Below are 21,067 nucleotides of genomic sequence, written 5' to 3'. Positions count from 1 at the left end.
AAGACGATGCAAATCAAAATCTCCTTTAAGGCAGAAACTGCACTGCAGGTGAAAGGACAGCATATTTGTGCACAGCTGTGTCTTTTCACAAGCCCTTGAGGACTCAAACCCCAGTGAGGAAGTGTGAGAAGGTCATAAATCACTTTACTACGAAGCTTTCTGACACAGCCCTCGGTTAGACATTCACGTCCCAAAAGCTTTTCCCTACATGACTGGTTTTACCCTGTGAATGCCGACTCAAATCAGGCCTACACAATCTTATCCACTGGGACGTCCACTGCACAGAGACTCTTAGACACTATAAACAGATCTTATCTATTCCATTTACACTGCTAAATTACAAACCTGCACTTAATGGCCTGATAAAGCTATTCACACTCATGAATCTCTGCTGAGAGCATGTTGTGACCTCAGGTTAAAGGTGATAGGATACCAGCCTGCTTGTCTTTCAACACAAAGACCTGATCTTATCATCGTTGTACCCCTCGAGAAGGCTGTGGGTCGAAGGCGATAACAATCCGACGTCGAAAATATACAATCAGCTATTGACCCATCTTCCAACCCAGTGCATGTTATGGATTAATCGATGAGACCAACAACTGGCTATTCTCAAGCAGGGGCAAAACAAACCAGAAACGAGCACTAATGTTTGACGGTAACATCACGTGCGGGAGCTCATCTCAGCGAGGCCTGTATAACAGATGGTCGCTCATTTGGGATCTGAAAGAAAGCCATTACCACGAGAGAAGCTCCTGGAAGCGGTATTATCGAAATGAAGGTTGACCTCCAGAGCTATTTGGCAGGGAATTGACATTGGCAGCATCTGCAAGGTGGTACTATCCTGCATGTTTATTCTCGGCTGACAGATACTGGACAGTAATTCAAAGAACATTATCTGGCAGGACATTTTTTAAAAGATTTTTTTTTAAAGGAATGACCTTTTGACCCCATGGTGCACATCTACAAGAAATCAAACATGGGACACAAAGTAAACTCTAAGAAAGTCTAAAGTTAATTTATTAAACACACCTAATTCAGTCAAACACCAACAGCACTGAATTACTATTTAAATATGGCGAATAATCACGTAGTCAAGGCAGTCGAATGTTTTAAGAGTACATTTGATTGCTTTATCCATTTTTACATTTACAAGTGCTTACTTGCATATATACTTGTATGTATGTATTTGTGTGTGTGTGTGTGTGTGTGTGTGTGAGAGTGTGTTTATTTGTCTATTTACTTGTGTATAAAAATAATTTAAAAAAGAAAAATGAATAAAAATAAATGAATGCGTGTATAAAAAAATTAAAAAATTTATTATAAATAATGGAAACTGTAAATAAATAAATAAGTGTATATAAAATATATATATATATATATATATATATATATTTTTAATATAAAAAAAAATATATATATATTTTTTTTTTTTTTTTTTTTTTAGAATTTTAACAATATATAAAAAATATATTTTATTTATAACAATAAATTTAAATATTTATTTACAATTTATATTTATATATATATATATATATATATATATATATATATATATATATATATATATATATATATATATATATATATATTTATTAGGGCTGTCAAAATTAACGCGTTAATAACTCGTTAACGCAAATTCATTTTAACGGCACTAATTTTATTAACGCGCGATTAATGCAGCGCGCATTTTCTGTTTGACCCACTACCTAGCAGTTAAAGAAATGGATGCACAATGCTGCCAACCTAGTGAAAAGTGTCTAGCAACAATACATAAACACATAATTGGACAAACCTAATAAAGTTTCTGAGGCTCTCCGGTTTTGCCGAACGAGTGCGCGCACCTCCCTCTCTTTATATCTGCGTCTGCTCTGTTCAGCAAGCGGCAGTGGAGCAGCGCTTTCAGTTAAACCAGATATTTTGTTGCTTCCAGTGCTTGAAGTGGGCTGGTACGCAGGCACGTCTGTATTTTATCCTTTTGCGTACGTTATATATATATATATTTTTTGTTGGCTGTTCGTTTTTCTTTGTGTCATGTTTTGCAGGCCTAGAGTGAGTGACGTCATGATTAACAGAGGATTTACACCTATGTGGAGTTTGCCGGCAGTGAAAAGAACGCTCCCTTCAGTCGCTCGGGGCTCGCTCGTCATTTTGATTTGTTTTGTTTTGTCTCGTCTTGTTCCTTATTTGAAATTACGTTAATAAATGTTATCTGTTTTTTAAACGTTATCCAACGTGTCATCTCCTTTGTCTCGGCTTGCGAGCCGGCCGTGACAATATATATATAATTAATACTTACCATTTTAAATAAAGGAATTTGTTATATATGTATGAACATTAGCATTGGGAAACATCAAATTAGTATTGGCATCAGGAAAACCCTACTGCACACGGTCATACAAATTGACAGTAATTATGTAACAGTCTCACAAACCATTAGCACATTTAATAGTTGATTCTTGGCTCATGTCGAACACACAAAAAATAAAAAAACGAAAAAACAAATGCAGTTTAATGAGTCAGTTGACCCAGTAATCACTCTCTGACTTTTTTAATTTCCATGCCAATAATTTCCAAGAGTCATTAATCATCTAAATGAGTCATTTTACAAAATTATAGATTTGATAAAAAGAACCAGTAATTTGTTCATAAATCAGACAACACTGATTGTGCTGTCCATTTGTTTGTGCATGCAACCAATGAGAGCAACATAAAAGAAATTTGTGAAGTTAGTTTACTGTCCTATATTTTACCACGTCCTGTAGTTCTCAGCATATTCACTTCAGACTGCAAGCTCACAACTCAGCTAAAAAAAAATAGTAATAATAAATAGTTTTGCCGCAGGGTTGTAGATTCAGCAGCAGGGTATTGCCGCTACTGAATACAAACTGTAAAACATTACCTCCTCTAGTGACACTGTTGTAATGAGGAAAATATATAAACAGACTGTATCAGTGAACTCCAAGGACTGACACAATCTCTAGTCAGAGCTTCTAAAGCAAAATCCGTGACTTCAAAAATAAGATTAGGCTGGTGATTACAGCTGAAACATGAAGACTTGTCTTGCTCAGCAAGAAGCTGTTTGTAAGCACATCTCCAAGCAGCGGGAACTCCTGAAGCCTACTGTGACACTGGACGACGGGCTTCAGGAAACAAACAACAAACGCACATAACAAGCCATTGTCCATCAAAACCAAGCCATAATTCTGTGGTTGTTGGAGAATTCAGTCAGAAGGAATCCATTGGCTCGATTCAAAACTGCAACGCAGCTGTCTTCTGAATCCTAAAAGCATCAAACCATTTAGTACCAAAGATGCTCCAATTTGTGTTTGCCAGCCGGCAGCCAACTGGCAGAAGAAAAACACACACGCAAACACTGCAATCATTAACTTGAAATCACCCTCTTCAAACAGATGGGAGTTTCTTCAACTGTGGGAACTTTCATGTCTCTGGGGTTGATTTTTACGAAAACTAACAGATTGCAACTTTTGTCTTGTTTTATGAAGGTCAAGTTAAAATATGAGACATTATAAGGGCAGGCGAGAGCTCACTCGTATAAAAAAAACAAATGGGAGAAATTGTCATTCGCAATATGGCAGCTGCCGTCCTCTCTTACGTTTTTAAAAGAGCCAGCTGCCTTTTATATAGGGCCATTGTTTTTTATGTACTCAAAAATTATGTGCATTAACTGAGCCAGCCTGAAAAATAAGGTATTTTATGAGATTTCAGCTATACTTATACTTGTATATGTGTGGGGGAAAATGCCAGGAGGTGTTACCAAGATAGTCGACAAGTGAACTGACAGCCTTAAGCGAGACATTTAGATTTAAAATGGTCTTGGAAACTTTTACTGTGCATTATTATTTAGTTTTAGTGCTTTTCAAATGCCTTTTATGCATAGTGTTTATTGCTTTACCCTTGATGTTTAAGGTCAAACCAGTGAAATCATGAAATCATGAAATTGTTAAATTTTTAGAAGTAAATATATTAAAGATTTACTAGGTTTACAAATTATGACTAATCACAACAATTTGGGTTATAAAAGTTAATAATTTTGTTATATATGATTACATTAGTATTTATTAAAGCAACACCAAAGAGGTTTTTTTACCTTAAAGTAATGTTTCCGAACTCGTGTCAGTGGTTCATCAACTCATAACAGGGTGAAACAGCACTTCCGCATTCGCTTTGCGGTCCTCTATCGCCATAACAGCACTATGTAAGTTTGGGTCGTCAGGTAGCGGATTTGTAGTTCAAATGAGACTACAAATGCGTCTTGCTTTATGGCAAAAATAAATAGCAAACAATGTCATTATTATGTTTTATTTCGTTTTCATACTTTCATAAAGTTATGCAACATACTCTACCTTGTCACTGGACATCGTTATTTCCAAAGCCAGTCCTGGATAGCCTCCAAACAAATAACGTGCATGTGACGCAACGGTAGGCTAAATTATTTACAACAGCGGTAATGGACAATTCCGCTTCCAACCTGTAGAGGGAGCGAAGTTCTTTGGTGTTGCTTTAAAAAGTTCTAAACTAATATTTTGTATATAAAGTTATTACTTTTGTTATAAAGTTGTATGTACTGATTATGTATAAATATAAAGTTACAAATAATATGTAAATAAAGTACTAATTTATATAATATAAATATAATGTATAAATATAAAGATATAGTTACTAAATATTTATTTATATATAAAAATATTTATATAATATAAAAATACTACATTTTATTAAATATTTTTTTCCAAAAATCAAGAAGCATGTTTGACAGGAAACTTGCAAGTAACTGTTACATTTTAAAGTTTCAAATATTAATTTATAACTTAATAAAAGTTTTTAAATTAATATAAAAAAAAATTTGTTAAATAACTTGGGTATATGTGGTTACAAATAATATTTAGAAAATATAAAAATAATTTATATAATATAAATACAAATGTATGAATATCAAATTACAACATGTTTAATATAAAAAAGAATAGTAATTTATATAATATAATATAAAAAATATATATATTTTCCACAAATCAATTAGCATCTCTGACAAAAAAAAATCTGCAAATAACTGTTATATTATAAAGTTGTAAATATTAATTTATAACTTCAGAAATGTATAACTTCATACACACACGCACTATATAAATACACACTATATATACACACACACATACATACATACATACATATATATATAAGTTATATAAGTTACAAAAATTTTCTTCAAGTAATTGCTAGATTATAAAGTTTCAAATATTAATTAATAACTTAAACCATTTTTGACTAACATTTAAACTTTATAAATATAAAAAATATTTTGTGGCAAATCAAAGGCTAGTGCTTGACAAGAAGACTTTAAGTCAAGGCAAAGTTCTGCTTCCTAACAAAGACCCTTTTTAATTCAAATTTCAATGAAACTAAATCCCAGCAATTCTGCTAGTCACTTTTTATTCCGTTTCTGACCTGTGCCCCAAACACACAGCTAAGCATATGACTTTTGTTGGGCCATTAATACAAGTGCGGCTGTATACTGACAGAACATCATGGTTCAGCAGCCACTGTGCTAAATGAGCACACAAGGGCCAGACTGACGTGTTCTTCCTCTTTCCTACCACTTATCTATGCTCTTCTGCACTTTCAAAAAATGTGACGTGTTTTTATTTAATTGCACAGTTCATGGCAGGGACCATCACACAATGGCTTCATTCACTGTTGGGAAACGGCTATTTCCAAATCACAACCAGAATGGTGGATGTTGTGGAGAAAAAGACCGAAGGAGAAGAGACTGCCTTTTCCCTGTGTGTTTTATTAGAGGAAGTGGTCGTGAGTGACAAGCGTGTACGTTGGGGAACTGCAGGCGGTTCACACTGTACCTGAGCGGCTTCATTAGCAGAGGCTTTGTCTCGGTCCATGCTGGTTTCTTACACAGAGATCCAGTTTGGAGGATCTGCTCCTCTCTGTGCTGAGATGATTGGCACGTGGAACAGAATGGCCAGTATTCAGTGGGACTATATCAGCTATGTGAGATATGCACACACTAAAATCCATATTCAGGTCAGTTTTCAAATGTTCTCTCGAAACAATTTCACAAGCACTATTGGAACAGAACGCAAAGTTGTGATTATGCTTCCACTCCTCACCAATCACATACTCTGGTCTGGAAAGTAGAGTGATGCAAAGAATAGATTTAGTTCACCCAAAAATTTTATTTTTTCATGAATTACTTACTCGTTATTCACTTACTCTTTACTCACTCATTACTCACTAACTCAATACTCACTCTTCACTCATTACACTCATCACTCACTAACTCGTTACTCACTAACTCATTACTCACTAACTCGTCACTCACTCTTCACTCATTACACTCATCACTCACTAACTCGTTACTCACTAACTCGTTACTCACTAACTCGTCACTCACTCTTCACTCATTACACTCATCACTCACTAACTCGTCACTCACTAACTCAATACTCACTCCTCACTCACTAACTCAATACTCACTCTTCACTCATTACACCCATCACTCACTAACTCGTTACTCACTAACTCATTACTCACTAACTCGTCACTCACTCTTCACTCATTACACTCATCACTCACTAACTCATCACTCACTAACTCGTTACTCACTAACTCGTTACTCACTAACTCGTCACTCACTCTTCACTCATTACACTCATCACTCACTAACTCGTCACTCACTAACTCAATACTCACTCCTCACTCATCACTCACTAACTCAATACTCACTCCTCACTCATTACTCACTAACTCAATACTCACTCTTCACTCATTACACTCGTCACTCATTACACTCGTCACTCACTAACTCGTCACTCACTAACTCGTCACTCACTAACTCAATACTCACTCCTCACTCATTACTCACTAACTCAATACTCACTCTTCACTCATTACACTCGTCACTCATTACACTCGTCACTCACTAACTCGTCACTCACTAACTCGTCACTCACTAACTCGTCACTCACTAACTCGTCACTCACTAACTCGTCACTCACTAACTCAATACTCACTCCTCACTCACTAACTTGTTACTCACTAACTCGTCACTCACTCTTCACTCATTACACTCATCACTCACTAACTCATCACTCACTAACTCGTTACTCACTAACTCGTTACTCACTAACTCGTCACTCACTCTTCACTCATTACACTCATCACTCACTAACTCGTCACTCACTAACTCAATACTCACTCCTCACTCATCACTCACTAACTCAATACTCACTCCTCACTCATTACTCACTAACTCAATACTCACTCTTCACTCATTACACTCGTCACTCATTACACTCGTCACTCACTAACTCGTCACTCACTAACTCGTCACTCACTAACTCGTCACTCACTAACTCAATACTCACTCCTCACTCATTACTCACTAACTCAATACTCACTCTTCACTCATTACACTCGTCACTCATTACACTCGTCACTCATTACACTCGTCACTCACTAACTCGTCACTCACTAACTCAATACTCACTCCTCACTCACTAACTTGTTACTCACTAACTCGTCACTCACTCTTCACTCATTACACTCATCACTCACTAACTCATCACTCACTAACTCGTTACTCACTAACTCGTTACTCACTAACTCGTCACTCACTCTTCACTCATTACACTCATCACTCACTAACTCGTCACTCACTAACTCAATACTCACTCCTCACTCATCACTCACTAACTCAATACTCACTCCTCATTCATTACTCACTAACTCAATACTCACTCTTCACTCATTACACTCGTCACTCATTACACTCGTCACTCACTAACTCGTCACTCACTAACTCGTCACTCACTAACTCGTCACTCACTAACTCGTCACTCACTAACTCAATACTCACTCCTCACTCACTAACTTGTTACTCACTAACTCGTCACTCACTAACTCAATACTCACTCCTCACTCATCACTCACTACTCACTAACTCGTCACTCACTAACTCAATACTCACTCCTCACTCATTACACTCATCACTCACTAACTTGTTACTCACTCGTTACTCACTCACTCCTCACTCATTACTCACTAACTTGTTACTCAATCGTTACTCAGTAACTCATTACTCACTCACTCACTCACTCATTCTTTCACTCATTATTCATGCATTATTGCTCACTCATGTCGTTTTAAACCCGAACTTGCAGAAGTCTTGTCAAAGATGCTTCTTAGTTTGTGAATCATTAATTACTCATGAGATCTATATTCAGGTCAACTTTCAAATGTTCTCTCTGAACAAATTTCACAGCCAGTATTGGAACATATAACACAAAGTTGCAATTATGCTTCAACTCCAATTGCAGACTCTGGTCTGGAAAGCGGAGTGATGCAAGAAAATAGATTTAGTTCACCCAAAAATGAAAATTGTGCCATTAATTACTCACTCGTTACTCACTGAATACTTACTCATTACTCACTTATTTCTCATCACTTATCACTCACTAATTACTCACTCATCACTCACTTATTACTCATTCACTCATTACTCACACATTATTGCGCTTTCATTGCTCACTCGTGTCGTTCTAAACCCATAAGACCTTTGTTCATCTTCAGAACTTGCAGAACTTGCTTCTTGAATAGTGGATCATTGATTACTCATGAAATCTATATTTAGGTCAACTTTAAAATGTTCTCTCAGAACAAATTTCACAAGCAGTATTGGAATACAGAACACAAAGCTGCGATTATGCTTCAACTTATTACAGACTGGTCTGGAAAGCGGAGTGATGCAAAAAATAGTCTTAGTTCACCAAAAAATGAAAAGTTGCCATCAATTACTCAGTTGTTACTCACTCACTCATTACTTACTCATTCAATACTCACTTACCTATCACTCACTCATCACTCACTCATTCATTACTCACTCACTATTGCTCACTCATGTTGTTCTAAACCCGCAAGACCTTTGTTTATCTTCAGAACTTGCAGCAGTCTTGTCTTGCCTTGAAATGTGTTTCTTGGTTTGCGAATCAATAATTACTTATGAAATCTATATTCAGGTCAACTTTCAAATATTCTCTCTGAACAAATTTCACAAGGAGTATTGGAACACAGAACACGAAGTTGCGATTATGCTTAAACCCCGCACCAATTCCAGACTCTGGTCTGGAAAGCGAAGTGATGCAAAAAATAGATTTAGTTCACCCAAAAATGAAAATTCTGCCATTAATTACTCACTCGTTATTCACTCACTCACTGAATACTCACTCATTACTCACTCACTCATCACTCAATAATCACTCGCTAATCACTCACTCACTACTCACGCATTATTGCCCAATCATTGCTCATTCATGTCGTTCAAAACCCGTAAGACCTTCGTTCATCTTCAGAACTGGTAGAAGTCTTGTCAAAGATGCTTCTTGATTTCTATAAAAATAACCCTAACCCTAACACGTGTCAAAGACTAACACAGAAAGCTGAACCACTGATGTCACATGGACTATTTAAACAATTTCCTTTCTACCTTTCTGGGCCTTAAACGTGTCAGATGTGTTCCTATCTATACAGGTTCAGAAAGCTCCCAAACTTCAAAAATATCTTAATTTGTGTTCCAAAGATGAATGAAGGTCTTATGGGTTTGGAACGACACAAGGGTGAGTAATTAATGACAATGTTTTTACTTTTGGCTGAACCGTTTAAGTAACCGTTGCCCAGGGATGTCAAAAGTACCAGCGCTCGATCAAATAGATAAAATGCTAAACGTCAATTTATCATTATCACCCCTATTCTCTTTTGCCGCATTCTCCTTGCTTCTATCCTAGACTATAATGTGGATTCATTGGCCTTAAACAAACCCAGAGCGTGTGAAATATTCAAACTCACTCTAATCCACAGATTCTGAGGCCTTAATGATTTTTTCATTGTCGGTTAAATGCAATTCATCAGAAATTTGCCGTATACTGCACAAGTTTTAATGCAGTTAATGCAAGTAAGGTCAAACGCATGAGAGCAAGACCTTTGCACACCTCATCCGCATGTATGCGGCACGGCACAGAATATGTTTAAAACAACACGTGGCAACAATCTCACACGTCCGGAACACACAAGCAGGCATAATGTCTTGACTAAGCACTTCCATATGGCGTGACTTCAGCCTTATTTTTTTCTCTGCGAGCTAAAGCCCTGTGGGTTGTAAAGTGTCTGTTTTTGTGACCGCCCCGGTGATCATGACTTCCAGTAAGGTCTTACGCTACGTGTCGGCGTGTGTGATCCGACCGGCCGGTCTCGGCAGCTCAGGAACGAGATCTAAAGAAGCACAAAACAGTCATTCCAGCTGCCTGGTCAGGTACAAAAACCCTGACCAGCATATTCCAGATCATCTTTTATTCAGAGGCAACGTACCATTAACCCAACCTCTAAATTTATAATGGCAAACCCTGGCAGACAAAACGTGTTTTCAATGGTCTCTGATGTGGCCGTACGCCCCATGGGATCAACCTTACTATTTGAGAAATTGACGAGCACTCAAAACTGCCTGGAAACACGCGACACAACAAAAAGGGCTGGGAGGTAATAGCATGTGAGAGAGCTGTCTGGCTTTGACTGACATGGGAGTCATTTTAAAATGCACACACTTATGCATGTCTGAGGCTGTAGAGCACAAGAAAGAGTGTAGTTTCTACTAGATTGTTATTCTGATAGTGTGTGAGGCAAATAAATTAAGACTGTATATTTTAGCGGCACGTCCGAAGCAAAATTATGGAGGTTAATCAAATGTGCGCTGTAAATCCCCGGCCTGCCCTCCAGCTGAGTGCCAATTGACTATGTGGAGTTAGTACAACACAACAGCAGCACGTCTGATGAATCTTTCATAACACACTCAATCTTGTTTCTAAAAAACAACGATACGCATGACTTACAAGATCCAGAGAACTCAATTAATTAAGACGATATAGGGTTGGAAATTGTTCGTAGGATCAAAAAAAGTTTGCAGTCAAAAGTCAGTCCCTCATTTTTGTCCGCTCTAAATTCTGTCTGCAACTAAAAATTATTAATTTGGTTGGAATAAAATAAATTACTAAACTGTAAATTTGTATTTTCTGAAAGATTATTGCAGTACAAAAAAAAAAACATTTCAGTTATTAACTTAACTTAAAAAGTTTGTGTTCCTTGCCATTCCTCTTTAATTGTTTGTAAAATTTACCAGAAATTTCTAAATGAAATTGTCTCTATCCATTTTTTTCTGTGTACATAAACACCAACTATCTAATAAAATTATGAAAATGTACTTGATTTGCAAAACTTAAAATTCCAATGGAATTACAATGCTGTTTATTTATTTATTTTTTGCATAAATCATAATGCAATAAATCATTTATGGAACCAAAAGGGTGCATTATTAATTTTCATCTGTAAAATGATTTCGCAAAAAAAATTCAAAATGATCTAGGTTTCAAAGTAAGTTTTGGACAAATTTAGTAATATTTTGTAAAACTTGACTTCACGTTGACAAGAGGCAACCAAAACTACGCAAACACTTTTCATTTAAAAAATTAATAAATTAGTTTAGAAAAAAGAAAATACTAGTGCTACCTGATAAATAATTAAATATTTTTTTAAAATATTTTAATATTTTAATAAATAATCTAAACTGTTTTAATTGTTCAGTTGTGTACTAAAATTAATTGTTCATCAACCAGTGAAGCTATAAAAGTGTGCTATAAATAAAATAAAAAATAAAAAAATAATAAAAATAAATTCCAGTAGGGGCATAATAGGAAGTTACTCAAATCTGACTCAAAACTGTTTTAATTGTTCAGCTATGCATGTACTATTTAATTGTTAATCAATCAGTGAAGCTATAAATGTGCTATAAATAAAATAAAATAAAATAAAATAAAATAAAATAAAATAAAGGGGCATGTCTGACTGTGACATGTATATATTGCCATTATTAATTGTAAAAATCATAATTGTAATAACAACCTTATTTCTTGCTGGAATTTTCTTGGGTGTTTCCAAACTTTGAGAACACTGTAAAACGTCTGGGAGGAGCTAAATGATGCATATCAAAACATGCAGATAGCATAAAAGTGTGATAATGTGTTGTCGCTGCATCCTCTGAGTTTTTCCATGTATATTACAAACCTCACAGGAAGAAGGACAGTCCTTCATGAATTATTCACAGATTAGTATATGCCCACTCACAACCTGCGCTTCTCAGCTTCAAAATAGAAACAGGTCAAGAGGGTGACGGGCAAAAGCAGCACAGCAACATTTCTTTACAGACAAGGAAAACACATTAATGCGAAAAAGGCACCAAAGAGGATCAAGGTATCGTGAAACTAAATTTGTGCAGTGTGACCGTGCTATTCCTGCCCGATCAAGCCAGAAATGGTTTTGTTTGTCCTCTTATAAGCAGAAATAGACCCAGACGGAGCTTGTGAAGTGAGACAGACCGGAGAGAAATCAAAAGCCTTTTTGATGGAGGTCACCTAACCACCTGTGCAACATTGATTGACAGTTCTGACTGCTTACCAATTTACTGTTGGGACGTGAAGCTGTACGTGCACCAATCATAGTTTCATGGTCAGAGAGACACTCAAGATAGACACTCACCAAACAAATTGCTGGAGTGGCCTTGCTTAGAGACGGGCCGCAGTTCGTTGGAGCCCCAGGCGTAGTTTTTGTAATTGTCCCAAGAAAACTGCATCATCTGAGGAGAGAGTGACAGATGAAGAGGTTACCTTTGTGAGTTTTGATAAATTTCCAAACGGCAAAAGGTAAAACACTACAAAAAAATTACAGAACAAAAATGCAACTCGAACACTATTCAAGAAAGTAAAATGAACATGTCAACAACTAATATACAAGTGACTGGGCTAATCAAGGATCAATAGCATTAACTAATTTAATTAAATCAGCAGTCGAAATGCTTAATGGACCCATTTCGGCACAAATGAGCAGTGCAGACAGGCTTCATTAACAGAAGAAAAAAAATCTCAAAAACTCATTTTTTTGTAGATAGTTCACCCAAAAATAAAAATTCCCTTATTAATTATTCATCCTCATGTCGTTCCAAAGCCGTAAGACCTTCTTTCATCTTTGAAACACAAAATACAATATTTTTGATGAAATACGAGAGCTTTCTGATCCTGCATAGACAGTAACGCACATTCAAGGTAGGATCAGAAAGGTAGGACAACATTAAAATCATCTATGTGATATCAGTGGTTCAACCATAATTTTCTGAAGCTACAAGAATACATTTTGTGCAAAAAAAAATTCAGGACAGCACTAAGACGCATGCGCACTAAAAAAAATAATGCGTTCAATTCAGATTTTTGTTCAGATCAAATTGTTTTGTAAAGTTGTTCACATTGTTTTTTAAATGTGATCAATATCAGATTTTCAGTGTGAACACATCATGCTTCTGAACTGACCCGTATGCGCTAAATAACAATATGAACAGAGCTGCCAGGTTTTCACAAAAAAATCAGCAGAATTGAAAACTAGTTCGAGACTAGCCCAATTCCATTCTGGGGGTTAAATATAGGGTTAGCGGGGTCGCTTTAACCCATGGAATTGAAAAACATCCTGGGGCAACCGTCATAGAGCTGTCACTGTAATAACCTGGGTTGCCAGGTTTCCACAACAAAAACCACACAATTGTTTTGCAAAACTAGTTCAAGACTAGCCCAATTCCATTTTGGGTGGTACATATAGCGTTAGTGGGGTCACTTTAACCCATGGAGTTGAAAAACATCCCACAGCAACAGTCAAAAAAATTTAATAAAATAAACAAAGTAGCCCAATTCCGCTGGAAAACTGTGGACTTGGCAACACCTACGCATCTTTTATGATACGAGCCCTCATGTTTTGCTTGTACATAGTGTTGTCACTCTAATACTTATGAGTTCTGACACAACATTGTACTTCTGGATACCTTTCACAAATGTCTTGATACTTTAGGTATGTAAAACCTTTGAAGCAACTCCCATTAGTGCAGAATTGAGACGAATGTTAATCTGAGGGGTAAATAGCATTAGTGGGGTGCTTCAACCCACGGAGTTGAAAAACAACCCGCAGCAACAGTATTAAAAAAAAGGACAAAAAAAAAGGAAGCCCAATTCCACGGGAAAACTGTGGACTTGGCAACACCTACACAGCTTTTATGATACGAGCCCTCATAGAGTTGTCACTGTAATAACCTGTAGCCCAATTCTGCGGGAAAACTGTGGACTTGGCAACACCTACACAGCTTTTATGTTACAAGCCCTTATATTTTGCTTGTATATAGAGTTGTAATACTGTAATACTTATGAGTTCTGAGACAACACTGTACTTCTGACTACCTTTCACAACTGTCTTGGTAACTTTGGGTGTGTAAAACCTTTGAAGCAACTCCCATTAGTGCAGAATTGAGACAAATGTTGATCTGAGGGGTAAATAGCATTAGTGGGGTGCTTCAACCCACGGAGTTGAAAAACAACCCGCGGCAACAGTATAAAAAAAAAAAGACAAAAAAAAAATGTAGCCCAATTCCACGGGAAAACTGTGGACTTGGCAACACCTACACAGCTTTTATGATAGGAGCCCTCATATTTTGCTTGTATATAGAGTTGTAATACTGTAATACTTATGAGTTCTGAGACAACACTGTACTTCTGACTACCTTTCACAACTGTCTTGGTGACAGAATTGGAGCGCAGAATTGAGACGAATGTTGATCTAGGCTATGTTCACACTGCAAGCCTTAATGCTCAATTTCAATTTTTTTCTCAGATCCGATTTTTGTATAGGTCTTCACATTTTTGTTTTAAATGTGGCCAATATCAGATTTCCAGTGTGAACAGATTGTGGTTCTGAACTAACCCATATGCACAAAAGAACAATATGAACAAGGTTGTTGCCAGGTTTTCACAACATAATTTGCACAATTGTTTTTCAAAACTAGTTCAAAACTAGACCAATTCCATTCTGGGCAGTAAATATAGTGTTAGTGGGGTCGCTTCAACCCATGAGAGTTAAAAAAAAAAAACATCACGCGGCAACAGTAAAAAAATAAATAAATAAATAAAATTCCGTGGGAAAACTGTGGACTTGGCAACACCTACACAGCTTTTATGATACCTCATGTTTTGCTTGTACATAGAGTTGTCACTGTAATACTTATGAGTTCTGACACAACATTGCCACATATGGCACAAATCTCAGATTCCATGCGGTTTGTGCTGTTCACACTGTTAGGTCACAGATTTGGGCCACATTTACCTGCAGTGTGAATGTAGCCTTAGTTAATCAATGAATGAAGTTGTTATTTTTATTCTCGTAGCTTCATAAAATTAAGGTTGTCACATGAACTATTTTAATGAAGTCCTTACTACCTTTCTGGGTCTTGAATGTCCCAGTTGTGTTGCTGTCTATTCAGGTTAACGCACTCAAACTCTCGGATTTCATCAAAAATATACTAATTTATGTTCTAAGGATGAATGAAGGTCTTACAGGTTTGGAACGAAAAAAATCTAAAAGAACCTTTTCTACATTTGATAGGTTCTATGGATGTTCAAGGTTCTTCAGAGAACCATTGATGCCAAAAAATAACCTTCATTTTTAAGGAGTGTGTTTGGATACAAAATGGTTAACTTAATTTAATTTAGTAATGTTATCTTCTAAATTTGAACTTAACCTTGAGTGAACGTCACAGGATGTTTCCATGCACTACAGAAGTGTCTAATTATTATTCATGAGACTGCATGGCCTTATCCAATGAGAAGGTTCTGCCTCATTATTAGACGTGACATTACGTGACATTTTCCCAAGACCTGAATTTCAAACAGTCCGGCTCTTAAAACACAAAAACACGGATCATGAGAGTCTGTTTGGATGGTTTCCACTCAATGCTGACAGAGCAACCAGTTTTCAATCAATGATTGACTCCTTTGACATGTTTGCGTGCAAAAGGCATTTAATATGAGAGTTTTTATATTCTTTGAAAGGTGGACTGGGACTCTATTAAGACGCTGTTTTAGACACAAAAGCTATATATCCATCCTGTGAGTGTGTTAACTGATTAAACTACTTTTAAAATGCACACTTACACATACTGTTAAAGGAGACAAATCATGAAAATCTGACTTTTTCCACATTTAAGTGCTATAATCGGGTTCCCGGTGCATCTACCAACCCAGAAAATGTGAAAAAGGCCAACCCAGTAACTTTGTTTTGGTAAGCCTTTCTCTGCAAGCATGTGAAAAAACAAGCGCATTAGATTTCGCTGCCCAGTGACGTTTCCACCCACGGTGCTGTCAATCTGTTTTCACAAGCGCCATGGCAAAAGTTCGAGCAAAGCATGCTAACTGTTCTGTCGTTGGCTGCACTAAGGAGCACAGAACACTATTTAAAGCCCCAGCCTCAGAGAAGACAAGAAAGCAGTTGATTTATTGATTTATTTACTGTATATTACGCTGCTGCCACACAGATCTAATATAAACATGCGGTTTCTTTCCCAGCTGTTTACCTTCACAGACACAACCAATTGTGTTACTCACGTGTGTTTTTAACCATAAACTTGTGTATTTGACAGTTTAAGCGCAATAAGACACGAAAGAGAACTTTGTTTAGTACTCGCATGGTGTGTAAAAGGCGCTTTCTGTGCACGTGCTTTGGATGTGTGTGCTCAGAAAACCATATACAAGAATTTTAAAGAGCAGGTCATACGGAATTTCGAAAAAAAAAATTCTTTTGCAGTTTGTAATGTAACTATCCTTCAATGTAAACAGTGCAAAGTTGTTAATCAAAAAATAAAAAATAAAGGTGGCCGTTTCTTGGCCGTTATCGATGCATGTCACTAGGTAACACATTTGCATAATACCGGTCTGCCCGCGAATTACAAACACTCTGACCTGCCCACAAACACTTCTGCTAGTTAGTGTCTTTCCATCATGTCGAGAAGGGAGTTCTGATAAGTTCTGCACTGTGAAAGCAAGCTTGTTTTGTTTTCATTGCCGTAAGATGATGATGATTTGAAGATTTTTTTTTTCCACGATACCACAGCAATACAATTTAAACCTTTTGCTGTTTGCTCCTCATTTTACTGAAGACTGCTTCTCTAAACTTGGCTTTTATCTTCTTTGGCTTCTAATCTTCTTTATTTGGACTAACATGCGTCTCCGAACTAGGGATGCTCATTTCGGTTAATTTTCCTGACCGACAACCGCTGCTCGTTATCCGATCATTAACCGTTAACTGATAAAATTAGAATAATAAATTCGTTTAAAATAAAATATAGAATGCACAAGTATCTGTGATGATACATAAAAATACAAGCAAATGTTTTATTTTAACGTGCAAACAGCAGCATACAGAGCAACAACAAAAACTGCATTCATATACTCAAATTATCACGCATGAGCAGCGCTTCTGAGAACAGAGAAAATCAGAATGAAAAAAAAAAAGAAAAATATAAATAGGCCTACACTAAATATGTATAAATTAAATAACTTTGAAGAACTGTACCGGTCTTATTCTTCTCGTCGGACATAAAAATATATAGCAGGCCAGCTTATACCTCAGTTTTTAACATGTGGACATGCTGTACGGATAGACTGGGACGCTGTCTGTTAACGCTTAGATCCGTGACAAAAACACTTCACAAAAATCCTTTCAATTTGCGGTCTTTTCATCCACTAGTCATATGTAGAGAAACGTGTTTTCACAGCGTTCAATAGCCAATCACAGACATTTCTGTTGATTACATTATAGCAATGGCCAATCAGAGGCGGCTATGTTACGATCCTCTCACCACTCAAAGTGCTGGTTTCAGTTCTGCTGAATTCTATACCTCCACGAACTCTCTCATTAAAACAAAGAAAGTGTAGACATGATGTAAATAAGAGATTCATTGTACAGAGTAAAGTTTTTTTTTTTTTTTACTTTTTATTAACTTTGTGAGATTGCGATTAACTACAGTATTGTATGAGTGACAGCTTTCTAGTGATTGTAAGGGGAGCGCGCACTTTTTAGACTATAATTAATTCAGAATTTGAATACATTTATTCATGGATTCACTCTCTGATAACCCAATATCGCCATTGCCATCATGTTGCATAGGCTACTTACACGAGTTACACAAACTAAGAGAAGGTAAAGCAGGTGCTTACTCAACGAAATATGTCTGGACAGCCGCACTTTAACACGCGCCCGCGAGGAAACATTATTTTTTCTTTCACCATGCAGCAAACTTATATATATATATATATATATAATTTTTTTTTCTTTATTATTATTACTATTATTTTTTTTTTAACCGTTTAACTGATAGTAATAATCGGTTAAAATTCTTACTGACGGTTAACGGTTAAACGGTCAATATGAGCATCCCTACTCCGAACCACAACCTGTAAGTACGATTGATACGTTATGTGTAGATTTTCAGTGTCCTCAAAATATCTAGTTTTTTGTGTTAATGTAGACTGTCATTGTTTTAAATATTTTGTTTAATAATAAAGAATGTAACAGACATGTTTTGGTTTACAAACTGTATTGTTTCATCAGTTAGCCACGTTAGCACTCGGCCATTAATTTGTTAAGTGTTTACAGTTTAGCAGCAGGCACGATTCGCTTGCATAAGTGTTAAACAAAATGTTTTAATGTCATTACTTTGAGAACGGATTGGAGCACTACATTATTGTTTTATGTGAAGGTGCAGGGAAGGGTTGCCAGGTTTTCACAACAAAAGCCGCCCAATTGCTACTAAAAAGTAGCCTAATCACGTTTCAAAAAATGTAATCATTTAAAAATGTAAAATGCACACTTTTTGTTGGGATTCCCCTGGTAAATTCGCATTCCAGGAGCTAAATATGATGTTATTGGTGTCGCTTCAACCCGGAACATCAAAAACAACCGCAGAATTGGCAACACAGATGGTAGAACTTGCTCAAGTACTCCTCTCTGTGCCAAATCACAACAGGCTTGGCAAGCTGACCAATCAGAGCAGAGTAGGCTTATGGAAGGGAGGGGTTTACAGACATTATGCTCAAAACTGATTTGAACGAACTGTTTTGAAATCATTGACAAATGACTACACTTTTTTTGTCTAAATGGTTCCATAAAGAACCTTTTCATCTGAAGAACCATTCTGTTTCACAAAAGGTTCTTTGTTGCTTTATAAAAAGGTGACTTTTATAAAAAGGTACCAAAAATGGTTCTTCTATGGAATCACTGTGAATAACCTTTTAAAGCACCTTTATTTTTAAGAATGTATGTATAAATGTATATTCTGGAAAAATTACAACGTTTTCACAGATGCATTGTAGGGACATCCAAGACTTATATTACATCTTGTAAAAAGCGACATAATCCTTATCATACTACATTTAATTTGTGCATAAAATTACAGATATAAAATTGGTTCAATGTGTTTTAAGCCTACAAAACATTTTGTGAATTATACTGAGCATTTGAACATCTGAAATGCCATTAAAGCAGCTAACTTTTCTTTTTATGTGTGACCCTGGACCACAAAACCAGTCTTAAGTAGCATGGGTATATTTGTAGCATTATTGTAGCGTTATTTTCTTTTATGGCAAAAATCATTACGATATTAAGTAAAGATCATGTTCCATGAAGATATTTTTTTAATTTCCTACTGTACTGTAAATATATCAAAATTTAACTTTTGATTAGTAATATGCATGGCTAAGAACTTCATTTGGACAACTTTAAAAAAAAAAATTCTCAATATTTTAATTTTTTTGCACCCTCAGATTCCAGATTTTCAAATAGTTGTATCTCAACTAAATATTGTCCTATCCTAACAAACCATATATCAATTGAAAGCTTATATATATAAAAAAATAACTGGATAAAAATGACTGGTTTTGTGGTCCAGGGTCACATCTTTCAGACAGATTTTAAAAGAAAAGTGCAAACCAAAATTCAGTAAAACACTGGATAAATGGCTCAATATTTTAAAACACAAGAAACAGAGCAGCTAAAAACTTGCTACCGTTTCATTTTTTGGCATTTTCACTGTATTTTTGTTTACTTAAAACACTTAATTTATTAAGTGGAAGAGGAAAAGCAGCTGCATTATTTACTAATGATGTGTGGTGTGTAACGGAAACAAAGAGATAAGCAGAAATACGCAGAACTCATTATTCACTGTGACAGGACGGCGCTGATGATCCCAGGCAAACAATGATTGGAGAAGGATGAAATCTCATCGGTAATTTGTGTGTTAAGTAATCCACCTCCAGCTCATCCATTCTAAAACTCACAAGAAAGTGTTTTTAGACCACAGCACTGGCTCTCCCCAGGGGTGCCAGTTAGCAGGTCAAGAGAAACAGACCTGCTGTTCTCCCTGGAGAGCGTCAGACAGCACCAAAGAGCGAAAAAAGAGCTCTTGACACACACACACACACACACACACTGGATAAAGTCATTTGCAGCCTCGGCACAGTCTCCCAATAGCGGCCAACTGGCTCCAGTGAAATTAGATCAGTTTATCGACTGCTGGCCTAACTTTAAGTGTGTCCTAATCATGTAAGTCTCTTTGCTTTCAAAGATGGCCACTCAACACCAAACATACTGATTGAAAAAGAAAAGATAAAAGAAGTGGAAACAAATGTCTTTAGCTGAGGACTCTAGGCTGGAGATAAGTAGATAGACAAAGATGTCCTGCAGGCCTCCGACTGCTTGAGAAGACGAACACATGCTGTATTTATTTGTACCAGTGCTTTCTTAACCAATGAATCTACAGCCTAAAAGAAATATAGGTATTTAGTTTGTTTAATATAAGTTTTTAAATGTATTATATTAATTGAATTGAACATAGGGTTATTATAGTTACCTAAAACTATTAAAAACATTTTTTGTTAATTGAAAAAGCAAAAGAAAAAAAAAAAACTAATATTAAAAAACTAATAATGTAACAAAATTAACAAAACTATTCAAACTATTTCAATAAAAACTGAAATAATATAAAATATGTGCATAATACTTATAAAATAACACTGATCGAACATGAAGAAACAGAAAAAATGTGAAGTGTTTATTTATTTATTAAGGGACA

The 21,067-nt window shown here is 36.1% G+C and overlaps 1 protein-coding gene across 1 annotated transcript in view; it reads right to left on the bottom strand.

The window, feature by feature from the left end:
* Nucleotides 1-21,067, bottom strand: part of LOC141348495 (mannosyl-oligosaccharide 1,2-alpha-mannosidase IA-like) — a 105,181-nt gene that overhangs the window by 20,691 nt on the left and 63,423 nt on the right. Inside the window, exon 2 of the mRNA XM_073852787.1 lies at nucleotides 12,613-12,709. Within this exon, the coding sequence (XP_073708888.1) occupies nucleotides 12,613-12,709 (97 nt within the window). The remainder of the gene's footprint in view (nucleotides 1-12,612; nucleotides 12,710-21,067) is intronic.

Source organism: Garra rufa, chromosome 13 (assembly GCF_049309525.1).
Source record: "Garra rufa chromosome 13, GarRuf1.0, whole genome shotgun sequence".
Taxonomy (NCBI): domain Eukaryota; kingdom Metazoa; phylum Chordata; class Actinopteri; order Cypriniformes; family Cyprinidae; genus Garra; species Garra rufa.
The sequence above is the reverse complement of the archived record's forward strand: the minus strand, read 5'-3'. Positions and strand labels throughout refer to the sequence as shown.